The 22,340-nt window shown below is 34.0% G+C and overlaps 1 protein-coding gene, 1 long non-coding RNA gene and 1 pseudogene across 2 annotated transcripts; 1 reads left to right on the forward strand and 2 right to left on the reverse strand.

The window, feature by feature from the left end:
- The first annotated feature begins 159 nt into the window (after positions 1-159).
- LOC134258909 (A-kinase anchor protein 7-like) lies at positions 160-21,957 on the forward strand (annotated as a pseudogene).
- On the reverse strand, positions 2,097-4,534 carry LOC134258908 (cholecystokinin receptor type A-like). Its single transcript, XM_062741509.1, has 2 exons — positions 4,325-4,534; positions 2,097-3,693 (listed from the first exon to the last, which is right to left on the reverse strand). Exon 2 carries the CDS (start codon positions 3,675-3,677, stop codon positions 2,211-2,213), a length of 1,467 nt encoding a protein of 488 aa, XP_062597493.1. The 5' UTR covers positions 3,678-3,693; positions 4,325-4,534; the 3' UTR covers positions 2,097-2,210.
- LOC134258896 (uncharacterized) lies at positions 8,206-9,049 on the reverse strand. The gene is made up of 2 exons (XR_009990235.1): positions 8,989-9,049; positions 8,206-8,491 (listed from the first exon to the last, which is right to left on the reverse strand). It is a non-coding gene; the product is annotated as an uncharacterized LOC134258896 (long non-coding RNA).
- Positions 21,958-22,340: the final 383 nt, after the last annotated feature.

A 22,340-nucleotide genomic window follows, 5' to 3' on the forward strand; every position in this document is an offset into this window, starting at 1 on the left:
CTTGAAATGACAATGAATCTTAGAATGATCATTAAATGTACAAATTTCACTTTTTTTGTATTTATGATCGATTAATCTAGAAATAAAGAAAAAAAAATACTAAAATATGTTGAAAATGTTCTAGTACGAGTTATCAAAACGAAACAAAAATGTCAGCTCTGAAGGAAAATGTAAACAATGAACAAAATGGGAAATATATTGACTCCATTCTTTATAGCCTTTTCGCCTATTTTATCTCCGTTTTGCAATGTAGTGAAGAAACATCAAACTCAATATTCACCAAACTATTGTCATGTCATGTTGAACTTACAAAAGAGGAAATTTTGTGATAGGAAGCCCCGAGTCTTGAGTCAACAGCTGACAAACCGTGTTACAAAATATGCTTTACTGCATTTAAACGATAAAGAAGAAAAAGTGAAGAAAAAATCTGAGAAAGCAGAAAAAAGTATAATAAATTTTAAAAATTGGCTTTTATTTTAGCGATCAGGGTGAATTTGTGCTATTTTTTCTGAAATGTAAGGTGATACATATATATGTTTCAATGAACTGTTGAGTCAGTTTTTATAATTGACATCTTTCTTCCTAAAATTTCATTTTAATTTGGGTTTTTTTCTTCAAATGCTAGTAAATATGTCAGTATCTCTTTAATCCATTATAGTTCTAAACATCATCATGCATGGTCATTAATTAACATCGGTACATATCACTTTAGAATTAATTTACTGTTTACTAATTAAATCAACTGCCAATTTGACCATGAGGCAAAACTGCAAAAGTCTGGAGAAATGTGAAATCAAAGATATAAAGGTGTTAATATGTCTAAGGCCCCAGAGAATAGAATTTTGCTGCAACTCTCTGCTTTGTTAATGCAATTGAATTTGCATTTCCATGTGCTTCATTGTCTATATACATAACTCCAATAAACAAGTGTGTTAATATAAGCATAATATAAAAGACCACCACCTTCATATAAAATAACCACAGCATAATATAATAGAGCACCATCTTCATATAAAATAACCACAGCATAATATAATAGAGCACCATCTTCATATAAAAGAGCACCATTTTCATGTAAAATAACCACAGCATAATATAATCGAGCACCATCTTCATATAAAATAACCACAGCATAATATAATAGAGCACCATCTTCATATAAAAGTGCTTCATTTCGTATAAAATAACCACAGCATAAATGAAATTTGCAGCTATGGTATTGTAAGTGTGAATTTCACTTCAGTGAAATACAAAGTATCTTTGTCAAAAGTGACTGAATCTTACTCTGCAGTATATGTAAATACTCAGTGTAAATGTATAGATTCATTTTAAACTAACACCTAAAATAAAAACTACCAGATCTAAGATACAAACTCTTCTAAGAAATCTACAGTGTTTTATTCAATTCAATTTATTTTTAATTTTTGGGAGATTTAAACCTGTCTCTTTTATTGCTGCATGTGAGATGAAGTATATCCTTTATATACTGAGTGTTTCTTACCTGTTTATAGAGAGAAAATGGGAGAAGAAAACAGGCCAGGGGGAACAGGGAGACAAGAAGAAAAAGAGAAAAAAAGAGAAGAAGCCATCTCCAAATTATTTCCTAGCAGTTCAAGTCACAGAGGAAGAGGTTTGTAATCTATAGCTGTGCGTTTTTGTCTAGAGTGTTAGTTGACTAGGGGAGTGAGAGTAGAGTGTGGTATTAACAATATGCAGATAAAATTTGTCTGTCCAGCCATCCATTTGTCTGTAAACCTTTCACATTTTCTTCAAATTCACAAGATCAACTGGGCCAGTTTAACCAAATTTGGCACAAACCATTTTTAGTGTGTGAATTTGATTTTTTTATGATTATATAGCTTCTGAAAAGAGTTGAGAATCAGGATCAAATTTAATAAAATGCTTGCATACAGAAAAAATTCCTTTCTTTAAGCCTGGTTAGTCATAATTATATTGAGGTGTCCACATGATCGACCACATGATGTGTAGATTCAGAAACCCATTGTAGTTAGGGTAGTGCCATAATTGGGTTAAACTCTTTTAGGGGAATATAAAAAAAATTAAAACATTCTGAAGAACAGCAGGAATAATGTAAGGCAGGTGAGCATCATGGCCAATGGACCTCTTTAATGAAATTTTGAAAAGACATCACATTTTTTTATTAGTTTACTTTTACATAATAAAATACAATCGACACATTTGAATTGTATCTAGGCATGGTTTTTACGATAAATATTAAATAGCGATTTTATCACTAAATAACATTCTTGTCTAAAATGGTTGTTCACAAAGCTATATATGATAGAATTCGTGGACATGCTGAGCATGTAAGATCTGATAAACAGTTGGTAGACGTTTTTCTGTAAGACGTTCAGAGTCAGATACAGTCCTGGGGAGGTATATCTGAGTATGACGATCACGCAGTAGGGGAGAAATGTGAGGATATATACAGCCGTCACCACCCCCAGCATCAACAACGTCTTCCTCGTCCTAGACCGCGGCCCGAACCTCATGCTCTCGTTTGAAAAAGATTCAAACCGAAGATTCCTCCTGGAAGATTGACTAGACAAGGAACTCTTCACTGAAGACATCCGTAAAGTTTTCTCTGGAGATCCTGTGCTAAAGCGGAAGGAATGCTGTGTTTTTAATGGCGATGTTCGTTTTGGTGAAAATCGTCCACTATATGTACTGGATCGGCTATTGTCACTTCTACGGCTGCTGCTAAAGAGTTCTGCTGAGCTGGAGTTGCTTTTTGTGTTCGGACCTCTAGAAGTTTCAACGAAGACATCGTCCTCTAGAAAATTTTCATCTATGTCTGTCAATGCACACTTTGCCTTTTGTCTACAACTAGGGCAATTAAAATTGTTTTTTGAGTTACATGAACACGAGTCTATCGAACACCTCTTGAATGAAAATGACGAAGCGAATCTGCCGCTTCTGCGAAGAGCAGAAGGTCCGACTCGCCTTCGGTAGATCGCGCATCCAATCAAACTGTAAATGACAATCAAAATGCTATCTACGACAAAGATGGACACGATAAGGTAGATTCCATGCCAGAAAGGCTTAATGGCCATTTTGTTTGAGACATATTTATCGTCAATGAGACAAGTTTTGGAGAGAACACTGTGATGAACACTTGTGGATGTTCCGAACAGAATTAATGCTGGCCATGTGGTTACCATGGCAATCAACAGCGAACATGCGATGTAGATTTTGCAGCGTTTAATTCCAAATGGAGCTTTTTTAAACGTGTACCTTATTCCAAACAGTCGGTCAAAGGCAATGCCTAGGAGGATTAAAGTGGAGAAACAGTTAAGGAAATATGTCATCCATCGAGAGACCTTACAGAGAACTGGGAAATCGAAAGATAAAGGATTCAACAACAATGCGATCTCAAATGGCATAGTGGCCAGGCAGTTAATTAAGTCAGTTAAGGCCAAAGTTAGAATAAACAGGGTGGAAACTTTGCGTTTCTTCCTCCATTTCTTGTAATACACACAGCAGGCGAGGGTATTCCCAGCGACCCCAATAGGAAGTAGGCATGAGACATAAATCAGGGACGGCAGGAGCTGCGACTGAAGTATATCAACAGAGGCCGTACTTAGTGAATCATTGCTCAGGATGCCGATCCTTGAAACTGCTCTTATCCACAGCGACGAATTGACTGTAATATTCATTGTATTATGTTGCAATCTGAAATTAAGAAACAAGAGATAAATTTATGTGATCTTTAATAGCCATATTTTAAACATTTAGATTTTTTTTTCTTTTTGACCCCAACACCACAAATTATGGCCAGAAATCACTTTAATGTCGCTATGATGACTTTTTAAGCTAATATAGACTGATCGTATTTTGCCTTACTACTTTAATACTAATTGTTAGGTCTTTGTTTTTATACTGAATTTGACTTCAGAATATGTTCTGTCCACCTAATCACCTCTGTTGTGACTGGTCAGGGGATGCTTCCTTCTTCTAGGTAACTGATCCCACATGTGGAAATTTAAAAGTTTTGTGTTTCATACCCTCTCCACAGATCTACATTGTTTATTATCTGCAAATACATATTGCACTCATGATGGTTGCATGCAGTTTGTCTCAATCCCATTTATCTTTTATTTTTCTAATTAACGTGTACAATAGAGGGATTTTCATTAGGATGCTATAACCTTTTTCTTTGTCAGTGGCCCAAGTATTTTACACAAAGATATTTATAAGAATACCTGATATTACGATCCTAGAAATAATAAGTTTTTTTCAGTAAAGACAAGTTCTAACATTAAGAAACTGGACTATAAATTGATATTACATAGAAATATCTAACCTTATGCCAGATTTCGGAGAGTCTGCAGACGACAGGACACTACACCAGGCTTGATATAGTAAGCTTCATATGTCCAGAAGTGGGTCACAATTAAAGACGACCAGAAGTCATAGAGATTATCCCAGCGTGTTCACTTCCGCACTTTAATACTGAGCATCACTTAAATCGTATGCCTATCACAATATATGAAACATATTATTCGCATTTTAATGCACTGTTTAAATTACGATTTCAAAATTTTGCTTTTTGAACCTTTTAATCTTGATTCTGAGAATGACGGTGTTGGGGCTGGAAATTGAGTAAACATCCATGGAAACGATTTGTGCAGAATTTTAAATCGTGTCCTTGGGACCTTTAAACACTGACGTAAATGGCCAACTTGTTAAGGAAATCAACAATAAGGCCTTGATATTTTCAGAAACCCCCTTTTGGTTTATCCTCTATAAATAGGTCAAAATAACTAAGGATAAAAGTCGTGTAAACAATAGCGTTATCAACAATTGAAATTCAGTTTCAATGATGCGTTGTTATCATAATGGCAAATACGTTTTCCTTGATGAGATTCTTGGCTTGCATCTAAAAGACTGAAACATTGATGATACAACGGCATGAATTTTAATTAGTATTTGTGGACCATTGTCGTAAATTGAGCAAGAGGTTTAATGTATACAATTTTAACGATAAGCTTAAAACCATGCAATAATCATTCATATGCAGGCCTTGCACTCCGTTATTAGCAGACCTATTTTTGTATTCACATGAAGCAGAATTTGTTTAAAATCTTTGACATGAAAAGAAGAAAACACTTGCTTTGGCCTTATTCAACTCGACATTTAGATATATCAACGACGTATTGTCAATCAACAATGATTATTTCCATTCTTATATCGACTCATACTGAGCTTGCAATAAAAGATACAACCGAGTCTGCCATTTATGTTTCATATTTGGATCTTTTACAAAAAAAAAAGACGTTTACAGTTACCTAACAACAAAGCTTTATGATAAACGTGATGACTTGAATTAACTTTTCAATCGTCAACTTCCCTTACTTATGCAGCAGTACACATGTATACTTAGTCACCTGAATACGGAGTTGATTCGATGCGCAAGAGCATGTTCTTCGTATGAACAATTTCTAAAACGAAGTTATAGACAAACAAGATGATGAAGCAAGAGTATCAGTAGTATCGTGTAAAGCCATCAATTCGTAAGTTCTGTGGTCGATACAATGACCTTGTCAGCAAATACAATTTACCATGAAGTCAAATGCTGACTGACTTTTTTCATATTGATTGCTAGGCCATTATTTACACACTTAGTTTGGGTTAGGGTTAGGGTTAGGCTTATTTTTCCCGTTATTTCCCGATCATGACAAGAATTTAAGCATACGTGTGATCGGTCAGCAGGGGATGCTCACTCCTCCATGGCACCTGATCCCACCTCTGATGTTTTGGACGTCCGTGTTTGCTCCACTCCCATTTTGTATTTTTAATGGACTTTTGAGTTCGAATACGGTTCGATATTGATGTATATCATTGTATCTTAACAATTTCCTATTTATGATATGGGAGGGGTATAAGAAGAGATGTATATTAACAATAATACATTTCGGAATTTCTCTCAGAAAAATATATTTGAATATGTAAAAATACTCTTCCAATAAAAGTTTTTGAAACACAATTAGTTTATTGAATTGAATTGATTGCAACATGTTCTTATGAATATTTCAAAATTACTGATGTAACCTGTAGCATTGTCTAAATACACCAAACTTTTAGAATGACGGGTTTTCCCTCGCAGATATTTATCTAGGATCTATAGATTTCATTTACAGTTTAATTTATTTCCTTTATTTTTTTTAAATTTCGAAACATTAAAAAAAAACCAGGTCAAGGATCGTATAACGGGTATGTGTGCAGAAAGGGCAAAAAAGTGGTGTTATATCGGAGTCGATTTCCGGTAGGATGCGTAAATACTAATAAAGCAGGGATTAAATAGATCTCCTTGTATGATTGTGTACACATGGTTAAGACGTTAGGGATCACTTTACACGCTCTAGTGATGTTGAATAAAGAATAGATCAACAGTTTGATTATTAATAGGTTATTACTTGCGTCACCGAGACTGCATGGAAGTTTTAGTTCTTTTTCACAAGCTTTCCCGCTGATAACTGATGCAGTGCAGTTGCCAAATATGAAAATGTTTGGTGACAAAAATGGTTTTGTTGTTTAATTTTTTGTAATTTATTTACTTCGATTACACTAAACTTCAGAAGCACTCTTAAATTGTTATCGTTGTCAGGATATAAAGTCTTCTTATCTGTCTTTTTCTCCAATGTACACTTGTCATATACTAAATTATATTTTATCCCATCGTTGTAATCGTTATGTAAGGTCTATTAAAAGAAGTGCAGAAAGCTTTGATAAAACAAGCTATTAAATTCTCAATAACGTAAAGTGATATATTCTTGTTGTCTTTAAACATTTTAAAAAGCATCCGATCCCTCCTCATGTTCTTCATTGGAAGTCTATCTGTTGTACAATATCATCTGATTTTTCTCCCGTTTCTATTTATTAATTATAATTTCGCAAGCAAAGAGTATTTTAAAAACTAGGTATAACTTTTCATGAATTGTTATTATTCCTCAATGAAATGCTAGTATATGGAGAATACGAACAGAGTCAAGCTCAAAAGACCATAAAACAATACTAAATAGTTCTAAGTGGAGCAAACACGGACCTTCAAAACATCAGAGGTGAAATCAGACACCTTGGAGGAGAGAGCATCTCTTGCCGACTGGTCACACCCGCGGTGTGCTCCCTGTCACGATTAGGAAATAAGGGGAAAATCCGTCGTCAATTCATTGTGTAAAAACGGCCTAACAATTAGTATAAAAACGTCAGTCATCATTTATAATTAACTCAATGATAAAACATATGGAGATAATGAACAGTATTCCAGATCAAAAGTCCATAAAACAATACAAAATAGGAGTAGAGAAAACAAGGACCACAAAACATCAGAGGTGGGATCAGGTGCCATGGAGGAGTGAGCATTCCCACATGACCGATCAGACCTGCCTTGTGCTCCTCGCCATAATCGGGAAATAACGGAAAAATCCGTCGTTAGTATATACGTCATTGACTTACAATTAATATGAAAAACTTCTGTCAGCATTTGACTGAATGATAAATTGTATTTGTTGACAAGGTCATTGTATCGACCATAGAGTCTGTTTAAGAACTTACGAAATGATGACTTTAAACGCAACTGCTAATATTCTTGCTTCATTAACTTGTTTCTCAATAATTAACCTCGATTTAGAACTTGTACTTAGTACGAAGAGCATGCTCTTGCGAATCGAATCAACTGAGATATAACTCATTCTTCAGAACTGAATTCAGAAGTGTGACCAAAGGGTTATTTTTTAAAAATAATCAATTTCCTAATTTATGTATATTAACTGAGTCAGTACCCTTTCTGCTTCTGAAAAAAAATTGATGGGAAGATAATCTGAAGTCTTAAAGAGGAGATAGGTGTCCAAATGTACAAGCATGTCTGAAATTTTATGTACGTAACTTGATGTCCACAGTGACTGTTTTTTAAATCAAAAAGCTATTCTTTTCTGGTGAATCCTTTTCGAAGTATATAAACACTAGTTTGTAAGATTTATTGCATGACTTATTCTGCCTTATTCCGTTATAATCAGAAGATATATCCAAGATTACCAATGGACACCGTTACTTACATAAGCACTAAATAAGTAACATATTACTAGAATTTAACAAGTTGTTAAAATATAAAAATAATGTAATCAATAAGGTATAATGAAATCATATTTAATGATATATTAAATGAAATTTATTTAAAAAGTCACAATTTTTATTTCTAGTTTCAAAAAAGGAGAAATTATGTAAGTAACATGGACACCTAACTCCGAATCAGGCTTTAAAAAGGAACAAAAAAATAACAAGACAATCAAACAATTGTCTTTAATACTTTTAATATTTCATTTCAAAGCTTAATAAAAAACTAGCTTTCAGACAGAATCAATGCAGACAAGTAAAATGTCAGATGGATGCTAAATATCCTCATTCTTCTATTTTGAGTCTTGTGGATCTTTGTGTCATTGTTACGAACATAATTCAGTCATTTCTTGTAAATCTGAAAGAAAAAAATATATAGAACAAAATACACTTTGATGTAATCAATACATATGCTGTTTAATTATATTTATTATATATCCTTGAAAAAAAAACAGAAACAAGGCAACTAAAGCACAAATATGTCACTACTTCAAGTTTTCGTGTCTCCTTTACGAACGTAATTGCGTAAACGATATGTCAATCTTAAAAAAAAAATATTCAATAAGTTTTCAACCCTTGATATGAACAGAAGAAAACTAACAAATATAGAATAAAATATAGTACAATATAACATTCTCATTAATATATTATACAAATAATGTAAAAACACTTATGTTCGTAACAAAAGACGCTAATCAAGTCAAATGTTAAACTGAAAGTACTCGACTCGGACAGATTTATGGATTTTGTATGGTCATAAGCGACATATTTTAGTTTCTGATTAATAGCTACATGGTATAAAGATACAATGACTGTATTTATGTCATCAAATTGATACAATATGAATATACTTACCGAATCTATTATGTACGTAACTTCTGTCTTCCACGTGGACACAATGAGCATCGCCATGTTTTCTAGCAGAAAGCTGCGCCACCCGTCTACTTTCGTTTTCAATTTATAATTATACCACTGCTACGGACTTCCTGAGCCAAATTTATGATTCATTGGCTGTTATTTAGCAATCATACTGAAAGCTATTATGTTCATAACGATCAAGACACCAAACATTTTACAATTAGAGATCATTTTAAAATTACAAAAAGAACTGAGTTATGTTCATGAAGCATATTGTTAAAAATAATATATCACACATACTCATTAATTAAACACATAAATTGAACTTGACAAAATTATTTAATGTTTGTAGAGAGGTGTCAAAAACTTCAATGCATATGGACTCAATGCATTACGAACATAAACCATATATTTTTAAGCTCAGAAAAAAATAATTAGGATAGTTTTAGCATGTTTGACAAATTAAATATATTATTTCATTTAAATGCTAAGAGAATGTACACATATATCATGCCAAATGATTTTATTTTTAAATAAAACAATATCTTTATGCCGATTCGAAAATTATGTCACATTTTCTGTGATTGAAAATCCCTAAATGCAATATAACAATGACCAATATTTTTTTTATTCCTCAACTCACTTTAATAAAACTATTTATACTATATCCTTACACAAGTATCAAATCATATCAATATCAATCTATCTGCTAACACATTATTTATTGGTAAATAAAGGAGAAAAGAAATATATTTCAAAAATTCACCAGTATTGAAGAATGAGTTATATATAAACCCTGTATGCAGGTGATGAAAATATATTGCTGCCTAAGTAAGGGAAGTTGATAAGTTAAAGTAATCACGTTTTCTCCCCTAGCTTACTTGTTGGATTACCATTAACGTCTTTATCAAGTAAAATATCCAAATATGAAACATATGTTTCAGAATCTGTGGTATCTTATGTCTCAAGTTCACCAAGATATACCGTTATCGTATCGACACAAGAATGGAAATCACCATTGATAATTGACAATACGTCGTCGATATATCTAAATGTCGAGTTGAAGGATACAACAAGTGTTTTCTTCTTTTCACGTACAAGATTTTGGACAAATTTTGCTAGAAAACTCAAGCGAATTAGATAAATCATAAGTACTTTAGTTAAAGATTCAATACGGAGCTCTTCTAAACGATTGTTTTCTTCATGTACGGCAAGTCTCACACCCAACTAATATTCTAGAAGTGTGCATCATTAAAAGCAACATTTCTGCAATATTGGTCTGATAGGGTAGCAGTTTCTAGGTTTGAAATTACACAAAAAGATTGTCCATTTTTTTTGTCACTAACGACCCAGAAGTCAAGTCCAACACCTGAAAAAAGTTTGAGAGTGTTTAACCATTGAAGCACCATACAAGTTAAAACTTGGTAGGACTTAAAGTTAAACCGGAATAAGTCTGCTCTAACACTTTAACTGGGCACTTATCTGGAAAATGAAGATCAAATTTAGTATCTGAAGTAACTGGTAATGTGCATCGCTTGATTCATCAACCTTGCAACTTTGGTTCAGATAGGTCTTATAGTTTCTTGGTAATGAGACTGCTCAAAAAACCCAGCATCTGAAACAACTCTAGTGGTATTCATCCCTTGATGCATCATCTAGGCAAGTTGGAGCTTCAAGTTACCTAAAATTTGTTCCAAAAACTTCAGTATTTTCATTCATCCAGAAAATGTAGGTCAAATCCAGCATCCGAAATAGGCCTGGAAGTGTGCATCCTTATATGAATCCTCCAAAAACTTGAACGAACATGTCCCAAAACATTAACCTAGCCATTGCTGTGATTGAAGCATCTGGATCTTTTGCCGATATGAAACATACTAGAAGCATCGACCATATATTTTCGATTAATACAGAAGATATGGTACGCTCCAAAAACTTAAACCTGAGGTGTCGATGCCGAAAGTATTTCATATCCTTTTCCTCTTTCATTAAGCCGAGCTTAAAAAAACACTCTATTAAGTATGTATGTTTCTATTCACACTTCATTTTTCTAGGTTTAAAAAATAAAAATTACGATGATTGAAATGGAATGTTATTTTTAAAAAAAAAAAAATAAAGTAAATAGGTTTTTTTTTGTTTTATGTTTCTTTAGATAAAACAGAACGTTCGAGAGTTACAGAACATCATTTTAGAGAAAGAAAAGCACCTGTCCCACGCGATGGTGAAGACGGAGAGTTTACATCTTACCCTGGGGGTGTACCACCTAGAGGACGAGGAAAGGGTTTCCCAGTAAGACATTTACTCCCGGGATAATTTACACACCAATAAAAGTAAAGTGAAAGGGTCGCCCAGTGAGAAATTTACTCCAGGGATAATCCATACCCCAGAAAAAGTAAACTGAATAAAGAAAATGAACGTCTGTAATCTCTCTCAAATAAAAAAAAATATTTACAGGGCAGCAGAAGCTTTGGAAAAATTTCACAGTAAACTGAAGACTTCGGATTTTACGCCACCAAGTTTGAATGTTTCTATGGTGGGACATTTTAGACACCAAGTTTTGTTCGCCTCAGTGGCAAAGGATGAAGGATTAGATGTTCTCAACAGCCTCGTTAGTGAGTAGATTTCAACAACACATTAGTGAGTACAAACAGATAGCAACATTATTATTAGTGAATACAGATATATCTTCTCGACAATATCGTTACCGTACAAAAGATGAAATATATGGAGATAACGAACAGCATTCAAGCTCAAAAGTCCATAAAACAATACAAAGTTTGAGCAGTGCAAACACAGTCCTCCAAAACAAATATAGGATCAGGTGTCATGGAGTAGTGAGCATCCCCTGCCGACGGTCACACCCGCTGTTTGCTCCTTGTCATTATCGGGAACCAACGGAAGAAACTTAGTTATTCAGTGTGTAATTAATGGTCTAACATAATAAGTATGAAAAACGCCAGTCAGCATTTGATTAGATGATAATTTGTATTTGCTGACAATTGCATTTCATCGACCATAGAACTTACAAAATGATGATTTTAAACGAGACTGTTGACATTCTTTCTTCAATATCTTGTTTTTCAATAATTTACATCGTTTTAGAAATTGTATACGTAGAGCATACACTTACGTATCGAATTAATTGAGAGATACAAACCCCGTATGCTGGAGATGAAGGCATATTGCTGTATAAGTGAGGGAAGTTGACCATTGCAAAGTGAAAGTCATCACTTTTATCATAAACCTTGTTTGTTAGATTACCATTAACGTCTTTTCCAATTAAAATATTCAAATATGAAACAGATGTGTCGGACTCTGTGGTACCTTTTCTATCAAGTTCGATATATCAAAAATGGAAATAGCCATTGTGAATTGACAATACGTCGCCGATATATCTTAATTTCGAGTTGATGGCCATAGCAAGTGTTTTCTTCTTTTCACATATAAGACTAAACAAATTCTGCTTCATATGAATAAAAAAATGTCTGCTTATAATGTGGCCCAATTTATAGCCATGGGAATCCCAATAGATTGTTGGAGTACTGGTCTCCAAAAACCACATAGATATCGCCAATTAGAAACCTAAACATCTTTTTGATGTCAGCTTCAGAGAACTTGTACAAAACAATATAAATGACCAATAACAAGTGAAATGAATTGACGAGTTCCATTTTTATTGATAAAAAATGTCAGTTATATAAAAAAGCCTGTACTTTTAATTTATTGTGGGGAGTTGTTGTGAGAAGGATATGGAGATAACGAACAGTATTCAATCTCAAAGTCCATAAAACAATACAAAATAAGAGCAGAGCAAATACAGACCCCCGAAACATCAGAGGTGGGATCAGATGCCATGGAGGAGTGAGCATCCCTTGCCGACCGGTCACCCCCGCAGAGTGCTCCTTGTCATTATCAGGAAATAATAACATTTAAAAGTCGTAAGCGTTTTAGTTTGGGATCCATCATCATCGTTAGTGTGTACAACTAAGATCTCAGCCAATTTATGTTGGCCAACTTTTTTTCCCTGAAACTATGTTTTTGTCTATTTTGGTTTTGTAGAAGATGTAAGGAAATCTCTGGAGACTGACGGGTTTGTTGCCACGGACGACAGATACACTCCGCACATCACAATCGGAAAGATGTCCAAGAACATGCCAAAACTTCGAAAACTGGGTATATTTATAATTCATTCTATGTGTGAAAATTGTCAGGAATCCTCTCGTTTAAACAGCTATAATGTATTTAATAGACCTTTTCACCTATTTTAGAAGTGATTCTTTATTTTACAATGGCTATCGATATTTTTACAAACGATAGTTTTCGGCTATTTTTGGCTAGGTATAAAGAGAATTGAGCCAACGCATTATGAAGAGAAGAAGAGCATCTACTTCGGAAAACAGACGGCGGAGAGTATCCAGCTCTGTTCTATGATTAAACCAAAGACAGAATCTGGGTATTACCACGTAGAACACGAAATCAGATTCCAGTTATCCGAGGAAACGGAAGATCAATGATATCCATATTGCTCTTTAAAGACTAATCCACTGGAATTGCATCAAGCAGATTCAGACTGGCTTTTGAGTGTGAAAGTGCTTCTATTAAGTGTGCTTGTTAAAAAATCAGACAGAATTAATATTTCAAGGAATGTTCAGATCCATGTCGACTAATCAGCGGGTTGAAAATTGACCAAACTGAATCCTTTTAATTAAGGGGTTTCACCATCGGATCGTTCGGGAAGAAAACGGGATGTAGATATGAAATAGTGCTAGATATCGGATAACTCACAGGACACAAAACATCGGCAATCATAACATTAAAGTCCTGCATGTTCCTGAAGAGCACCGACGCTTTAAGTACCACTAACACCTAGCATAGACTTTAGAACTTAACGATAAAGCATTGACATAGGGATGTTATCGTGAGTGACAATGATGCTCTAAATGATACGCTTTGTGATTCATGCACATGATGAATAGTAGATGCATTTGGTTACCATATTACAAATGTTATGCGACATTTGTACGTAAGACAAAAGTCAACAAAAACATTTGTTGAATGAAATATGAAGAATACAAACAGGAATCATTCTCTACAGAATCTGTATGTTTTTATCAAGAACGCATTGGACACTTAAATGTATATAATGTCAAAGCGTAAATGTACAGCCATGTACAGCACGTCTAATGAAAACATGTTTCATCGAATTCTTGATAACATTCATGTATAATAGTGTGGGGCATGAATATTGGCCTGGAAGCTCAAAGCTTCTGAATAGTGATGCAGAGTTCCGGTTTGATTTCCGGTCCAGTCATGATTTTTTTGTTTCAGTGATATGTGACACTAGATATTTTTCATATTAAAAAGAATATAATCTACTACTTGTTAGATCAAATGTTATATGCGTTGTGACAAAAATAATTTAAAGTGCCTGGCATGATACTGTAAATGACATATTTAATTTTCATGGGGGTTTAATTTTCGTTGTTTTTGAAGTATGAAAAGACCCACGAATTCATGTCCACCACGAATTGTAAAATATTACAGAAATAACTACTCAACAATTCTTTATCCAAGAAATCAATTCCCCAAGAACCAAGAGATTTTCTTCAAACCAAGTAAATTTGACCCTATGAAAATATGTGACTTTACAATATTCAGAAATATCTTGACTAGTTTTATTAGCTCACCTGAGCCGAAGGCTCAAGTGAGCTTTTCTGATTACATTTTGTCCGGCTTCCGTCTGTCTGTCTGTCTGTAAACTTTTCACATTTTCGACTTCTTCTCAAGAACCGCTGGGCCAATTTCAACCAAATTGCCACAAAGTATCCTTGGGTAAAGGGGATTCAAGTTTGTTCAAATGAAGGGCCACGCCCTCATTCAAGGGGAGATAATTGGGAATTAATGAAAATTTGGTGGCATATTTTAAAAATCTTCTTCTCAAGAACCACTGTGCCAGGAAAGATGAAACTTATGGGGAAACATCCTCAGGTAGTGCAGATTCAAGTTTGTTCAAATCATGACCCCCGGGGGTAGGGCGGGGCCAAAATGGCCGACCAAAGTTTTACATAGAAATATATAGGAAAATTCTTTAAAAATCTTCTTCTCAAGAATGACAAAGCCATAATTCATCATATTTATATGGAAGCATGCTCAGGTAGTGTAGATTCAAGTTTGTTCAAATCATGACCCCCGGAGGTAGGGCGGGGGCCAAAATGGCCGACCAAACTTTTACATAGAAATATATAGGAAAATTCTTTAAAAATCTTCTTCTCAAGAATGACAAAGCCATAATTCATCAAATTTATATGGAAGCATGCTCAGGTAGTGTAGATTCAAGTTTAATTCATCATATTTATATGGAAGCATGCTCAAGTAGTGTAGATTCAAATTTGTTCAAATCATGACCCCCAGGGGTAGGGCGGGGCCAAAATGGCTGACCAAAGTTTTTAAAGATATATGTAGGAAAATTCTTTTAAAAATCATTTTCTAAAAATAGCAAGTCCATGATTGGTCATGGGACTACTTTTGGATTTATACTTTACAATAAAAAGCCTTTTTATACTTTTTCCTACCCTAAGTGCTCAGGTGAGCGATGTGGCCCATGGGCCTCTTGTTCATTATTGCATTTGACAATTAATCTTGTTTTTTGCTCTTCATTGTGTTTTCTACTGTTTGTTTAACGCCTTTTGGAGAATTTTCACTAATATTGAGATATAACTAGCTGCCGATGGAGGGCTGCCAATATTAGACCCTTCTGGGCACTCAGATCAGTTGATCAGGTAACACAAAGGAGTAAGCTTCCCTTGTTGTTAAGCCACTATCTATATCTGATCTACATTACTTCATAAAATCGCTGTAGCCCAGTATACGTCTGAAAGTTATTGGGCTTGGTAGAGTATTTGCTGAACCTAGCAATGTACATCTATCTTATTTGTAGAGATTTTATGACGTATAATAAACCAGTACAGGTCATGTAAATCAAACTTCGTTTAACTGGTATATATTAAAAGTATTTTCCTCTTCTCATGTTGAAGGTTAAACGATTTCTTTGGCGGATTGCAAGGTAGCAAGCAAACACCAAGAAAATGATAGTGCTTTTAAATATGTTATATGTAATAAATTAGGATGCAACTCACAATTGACTTTTCTGCTTATGTCACCTTGTCTCGGGCATACGAGATATACTGTAAAATCACATATTTTTGAGGGGTCAAATTTTCGTGGATTGAAGAAAATATATTGGTCCATGGGCTAAAATTTCGTGGCTGATGAATTGTTTAGTAGAAATAATGCGAAAAATTGCATTTCGTGGTAGACATAAATTTGTGGGTCTCTTCATACATTGAAAATCACGGAAATTAACAACCACCCACCCCTCCTCCGAAAATTAGGGATATTACAGTATACATCACAGATTTAATAAACGAAAAACGGAAAAATTGAGCCTTTTTTTAAACATAAAAGTATTCCATTTGACCATGATTGACACCTATGACGTCAGAGCAATGGCGGTGATTATAGAAATGATTTTAAATGGATAATTTTAGAAGCATGTAAACTTTGTTATATAAAAATGAGAGATGATAAAAATCCTTGAAGTATTTAATCATTATTGATATAACCGGTGTTTTGAATGAATATGCTAATTTTGCCATTTGTGATACAAGTAATAACAGGAATACGAAACTTTTTTCATGTCTAAAAGTTATTCTTTATGAAAAAAAAAATCACGGTATTTAATCACAGTAAATATGTCCCTTTTCAACACTGTGACATTTTAAATATATATGAAAGCTAAAATAGCAAGTTTATTGGATATATTGACAATAATTATACTCCCTTATGTTTTCAGAAAATGAGATTTACTAAGTTATGTTAGTGTTAGTCTAAGTGTACAATTATGAGAATATTCAAAATTCATAATACCAAATAGCAACTCTCATTTCCAATAAAAGAAATATGCCTTTCTAAGTAAAACCTTTGTTTATGCTTTCTCTTTGAAAGAAAACCGTTAAAATCAAATATAATTTATTTGTAGAGATTTGTATTTTTTTTTTAACGAGATGACTAATTGTTATTTTCACCATCGTAATTATATAAGGGCTACTGAGACCGACATGAAATATGGAGGTAACACATAGTATTCAACCTCGAATGTCCATTAAACAATATAGATTAAATGTAGATTTGAAGCAAAGCAAACACGGACCTCTAAAGCATCAGAGGTGGGATCAGGTGCCGTGGAGGAGTGATCATCACCTAGCGACCATGTGCTCCTTTTCATGATCGGGAAATAACGGGAAAATCTGTCGACAATTCAGTGCGTATTTTTAAAATGTTCCAACAATTAGTATGAAAGACGGCGGACAGCAATCAATGAATCAATGATAAATAGTGATACATTGTATTTGCTGACAAGGTCCCTGCATCGACCCTATAACCTACGAAATGGTAACTGCTTATATTTGTACGCATATTTCAGCAAAATGTTTGCCAAAAATTTACCTCGTTTAGGTAGAACGTGAAAAATCAACTGAGAGATAAAAACCCCTATGAAGATTATAAAGGTATATCACAGGCACCTGAAGTATGGATCGATAACTTGGGAAAAACTTTTTTAAAGAATTGTCTTTAAACCATTTGTTCTCATTGTTTTTCCCCTCACTTTCTTTCATTCTCTTTAATATACTTAGCTTGCATTTTTCTTTTATCTTTATTTTTATATCTTAATTTTATCTTCATTAATCTTTTTAATATACTTAGCTTGCATTTTTATCAATAGGTAAATGACAAATGTGAGAAAACGAAGTTTGTCATGTCAGTGAAGAACTTGAAAAATCACTTCGTGTTAAAATATAGGGTATACAAAAAAAAAAAATCAATTGCACCTATATTACTTTTTAATTAATTAATTAATTATTTAGTTAGATTTATGTTATACATCTTGAAGTTTTAGCTGTAGGCCGACTCTGTTATAGTCCGAGTTTGTGTAGGCCGACTCTGTAATAGTCCGACTTAGTCATAGTCCGAGTTTGTTATGGGATGAGATCTCACGTAATCGGCCATTTCCGTGAACGATAAATAACTCTTTCGGAAAATGGCCGAGTAGTTACGAATGCAGTGAAAGTTTAAAAAATGGATTTCATTGGCCAGTTCTAAGTTACGTAATCTTGTTTCTCGTTTTCTTGTTAGTCAAATAAGTCTACTTCAAAAGATGCACATTTTGGATGAGAGGTGGTAAGTATGGAAGAGAAGCAACGTCCAGATCATTTTCTGGCAATTCAAGTAACCGACAAAAAGGTTCGTTACTGGCGTGACTAATTTAGATAATTCACAGGGACTTGCTCCCGGCGTGTAATAATTATTTATTAAAAAAATCATATACCGTAATAATAAAACTTTTATTATTACGGTATATGATTTTTTTAATAAATAATTATTACACGTCGGGAGCAAGTCCATGTGGATAATTAAAAAATGACAATCAATCTGTTCTTGAAAAGTTGCAAATCAGATCAAGGATTCGTATATATAATATTCTTATTTGTGAATAAATGTACGTTTATATCCTGAATATTTACTTGTGTGAGACGAGGTAAATTATTGAAAAAGAATGTGATCAATGAACAAGAATATCAGCAGTCTCGTTTAAATTTACCATTTTGTAAGTCGTATAGTCGATACAATGGCCTTGTCAGCAAAAAATGAGTCGAATGCTGACTGATGTTTTTCATACTAATTTATTGTGAGTCTATTACTTACACTGAATTGACGACGGAATTTTCGTTACTTCCCGATCATGACAAGGAGCACACGGCCTATGTTACCGGTCGGCAGAGGATGCTCATCCCTCCATGGCACCTGATCCCACCTCTGATCTTTTGTAGTCCGTGTTTGCTTTGCTCATATATCTTATATTTTTATGGACTTTTGAGCTTGAAAACGGTTTGTTATCTTAATATAATTTCTTGATAATGAGCCTGCTTAAAACAGCATTTGAAACAAAATTAATATTGACACTTATCCGGAAAATGTAGATCAATTCAAACATCCGAAGTAAGCCTGAAAGTGTGCATCTTCAGACGTATCATCGATGCCAGATTGATGAATGTAGGGTTTATAGCTACGTGGACAAGCGAACTCCACCAAAAATTTGAACTCTTCCCATTAATCTGGTCATTCCTTACTGTAATTGAAGCATCGTTCATGTATCGCAAATTAATGTAGAACATATAGTACCTGAAAAGAAAAATGCTCCAAAACATTTTGGATGTCGATGCTGAGAGTATTTCATGCCCCTGTCCTTCGTTGAAACGAGCTTAAAATCTCTGCATATACGTTTGGAATAGAAAACAAATTAAATTCAAATTTCATTCCTCTACGAAATCTTGATATTTTAAATAAATGTTATTTTAAAGAATGACATTAAATAACTAATGTGTTTTTTTTTTGTTTCATTCTTCTATATTTAGATAAAACAGAACGTTCGAGAGTTACAGAACGTCATTTTAGAGAAAGAGAAGCACCTGTCGAACGCGATGGTGAAGACGGACAGTTTACATCTTACCCTGGGGGTGTACCACCTAGAGGACGAGGAAAGGGTCGCACAGTAAGACATTTACTCCTGGAATAATTTATATTCCAGAAAATTTTCGCAGGCCAAAGAATATAAATGTCTATAATATCTCTCAATTTGAAACAAAAAATCTTTGCAGGGCAGCAGAAGCGTTGAACAGATTTCACAGTAAACTGAAGATATCGGATTTTACACCACCAAGTTTGAATGTTTCTATGGTGGGGCACTTTAATCACCAAGTTTTGTTCGCATCAGTGACAGAGGATGAGGGATTAGATGTTTTCAACAACCTCGTTAGTGAGTAGTAAAAGATTTCAACAACACATTAGTGAGTATAAACAGATCTCAACATTATCATTACTGAGTACAGAATAAATCTTCTCAACATTATCGATATCATACAAAAGATGAAATATAGGAGATAACGAACAACATTATTCAAGTTCAAAAGTCCGTTATAAACAATAAAAAGTTTGAGCAAAGCAAACATGATCCTCCAAAACATCAGAGATGGGATCGGGTGCCAAGGAGGAGTGAGCATCCCCTGGCGACAGATTACATCCACTGTTTGCCCCTTGTCATGATTGGGAACTAACGGAAGAATCTTAGTGATTCAGTTTGTAAATAATGCTGTAACAATAAGTATGAAAAACACTAGTTAGCATTTGATTCGATGATAAATTGTATTTACTGACAAGTGCATTTTATCAGCTGTACAACTTACAAAATGATGATTTTAAACGAGACTGTTGACATTCTTGTTTCGCCATCTTAAATGTTTGTCAATATTTTACATCATTTTAAAAATTACATACGTAGAGCATGCACTTGCATATGAATTAACTGAGAGATACAAACCCCGCAGGTGATGAAGGTATATACCTGTATAAATGAGGGAAGTTGACCATTGCAAAGTTAAAAGTCTCACGTTTATCATCACGTTTAGCTTAAAACTTGGTTGTGAGGTTAACTTTTTTTTTCAAGTAAAATATTCAAATATGAAACAGATGTGTCGGACTCTGTGGTACCTATTTTCTCAACCTCACCAGGATATATCGTATCGACATAAGAATGAAAATTACCATTGTTAGTCGACAATAAGTCGTCGATATATCTTAATGTCGAGCAAGTGTTTTTTTCTTTTCACACATAAATCTTTTAACAAATTCAGCTTCATATGAATACAAGATAAGGTCTGCTTATAAGGGGGCGCAATTTTTAGCCATGGGAATCCCAATAGACTGTTGGAGTACTGGTCTCCAAAATCCACATAGATATTGTCAATCAGAAACAACCCAAGCACACTTTTGATGTCAACTTCAGAATCCTTGTGTGTACAAAAAAATGACCAATGACAAGGTAAGTATATTTACGAGTTCGAAAGTCTTTTTAGTTTAAGATCTCAACATCATCGTTAGTGAGTACAAATAAGATCTCAGCCAACTTACGTTGACCAACTTTTTCTCCCTGAAACTGGAACTGTTTTGCTCTGATTTCGTCTTGTAGAAGATGTAAAGAAATCTCTGGAGACTGACGGGTTTGTAGCCACGGATGACAGATACACTCCTCACATCACAATCGGAAAGATGTCCACGAACATGCCAAAACTTCGAAAACTGGGTAACTATATTAATAATTTATTCTATCTGTGAAAATTGTCAGGAATCCTCTCGTTTAAACAGGTATAATGTATTAAATAGATTTTTTTTACCTACTTTAGAAGTGATTCTTTATTTTACAATGTTTATCGATATTTTGACAAACGATTTAATTTTTGGCTATTTTTGACCAGGTATAAGGAGAATTGAGCCAACGCATTATGAAGAGAAGAAGACTACTTACTTCGGAAACAGACGGCGGAGAGTATCCAGCTCTGTTCTATGACTAAACCAATGACAGAATCTGGTTACTACCACGTAGAACACGAAATCAGATTTCTGGTCTCTGACGACTCAGAAGATCAATGATATCCATATTGCTCTTTAAAGACTAATCCAGTGGAATTGCATCTAGCAGATTTGTTACTGGATTTTAAGTGTGGAATTGCTTCTAATAGGTGTGTTTGAGGGAAAAAAGCAGAAAAAAATATTTCAAGGAATGTTTAGATCTATGTCGACTAATCAGCGGGTTGTAACAAGGCATTGAAATAGGAATGTTATGTGTGACAATGATACTCTATATAACACATTTTTTTTATTCATGCAAATGATGAACACGATCGAGATTCATCTGATTGTCATAAATTACAATGTCTCTAGTAATTAGTACCTGAGTGAGTAAGACAAAAGTCAATTAAAAATTATTTGTTAAATGAAATATGAAGATAACGAAAGTAGTCATGCTCAAAAGAATGTATGTTTTTCAAGATTCACAGGACATTATATATATATATATATATACACTTCACCCGAGTATACCCGATAGACCGGACGCATTTCATAGCGGTCCGGATTCTTTCTTTAATAGTGTTCTTAAAAATTTCCAAATCAACATGTAACTTAGTATGTAAATATATAGTGTTTAGTAGTTTAGTAGTAGTGCTAGTTGTTTTTTGTTTCGCTTTTTCCTTTGTTCTTATGACTTTTTAACTCTTTTCTTTGTCCTGAGGAAGGGACAGGGCGTCCCGAAAATTTGACAATTTTTATTGTTCGTGTTGTTGGTCATTTTTAGTGCTTTTTATAAATTTCCATCCGTGGCCTTGTATCTACTTGATAGATCCGACATTTAGGATATACAGTGTTGTTGGTTTTTTTAGTGCTTTATATATATATATATA

Source organism: Saccostrea cucullata, unplaced genomic scaffold (assembly GCF_032062105.1).
Source record: "Saccostrea cucullata isolate Sc308-1 unplaced genomic scaffold, CSIRO_AGI_Scuc_v1 ctg2680, whole genome shotgun sequence".
NCBI classification, from domain to species: domain Eukaryota; kingdom Metazoa; phylum Mollusca; class Bivalvia; order Ostreida; family Ostreidae; genus Saccostrea; species Saccostrea cuccullata.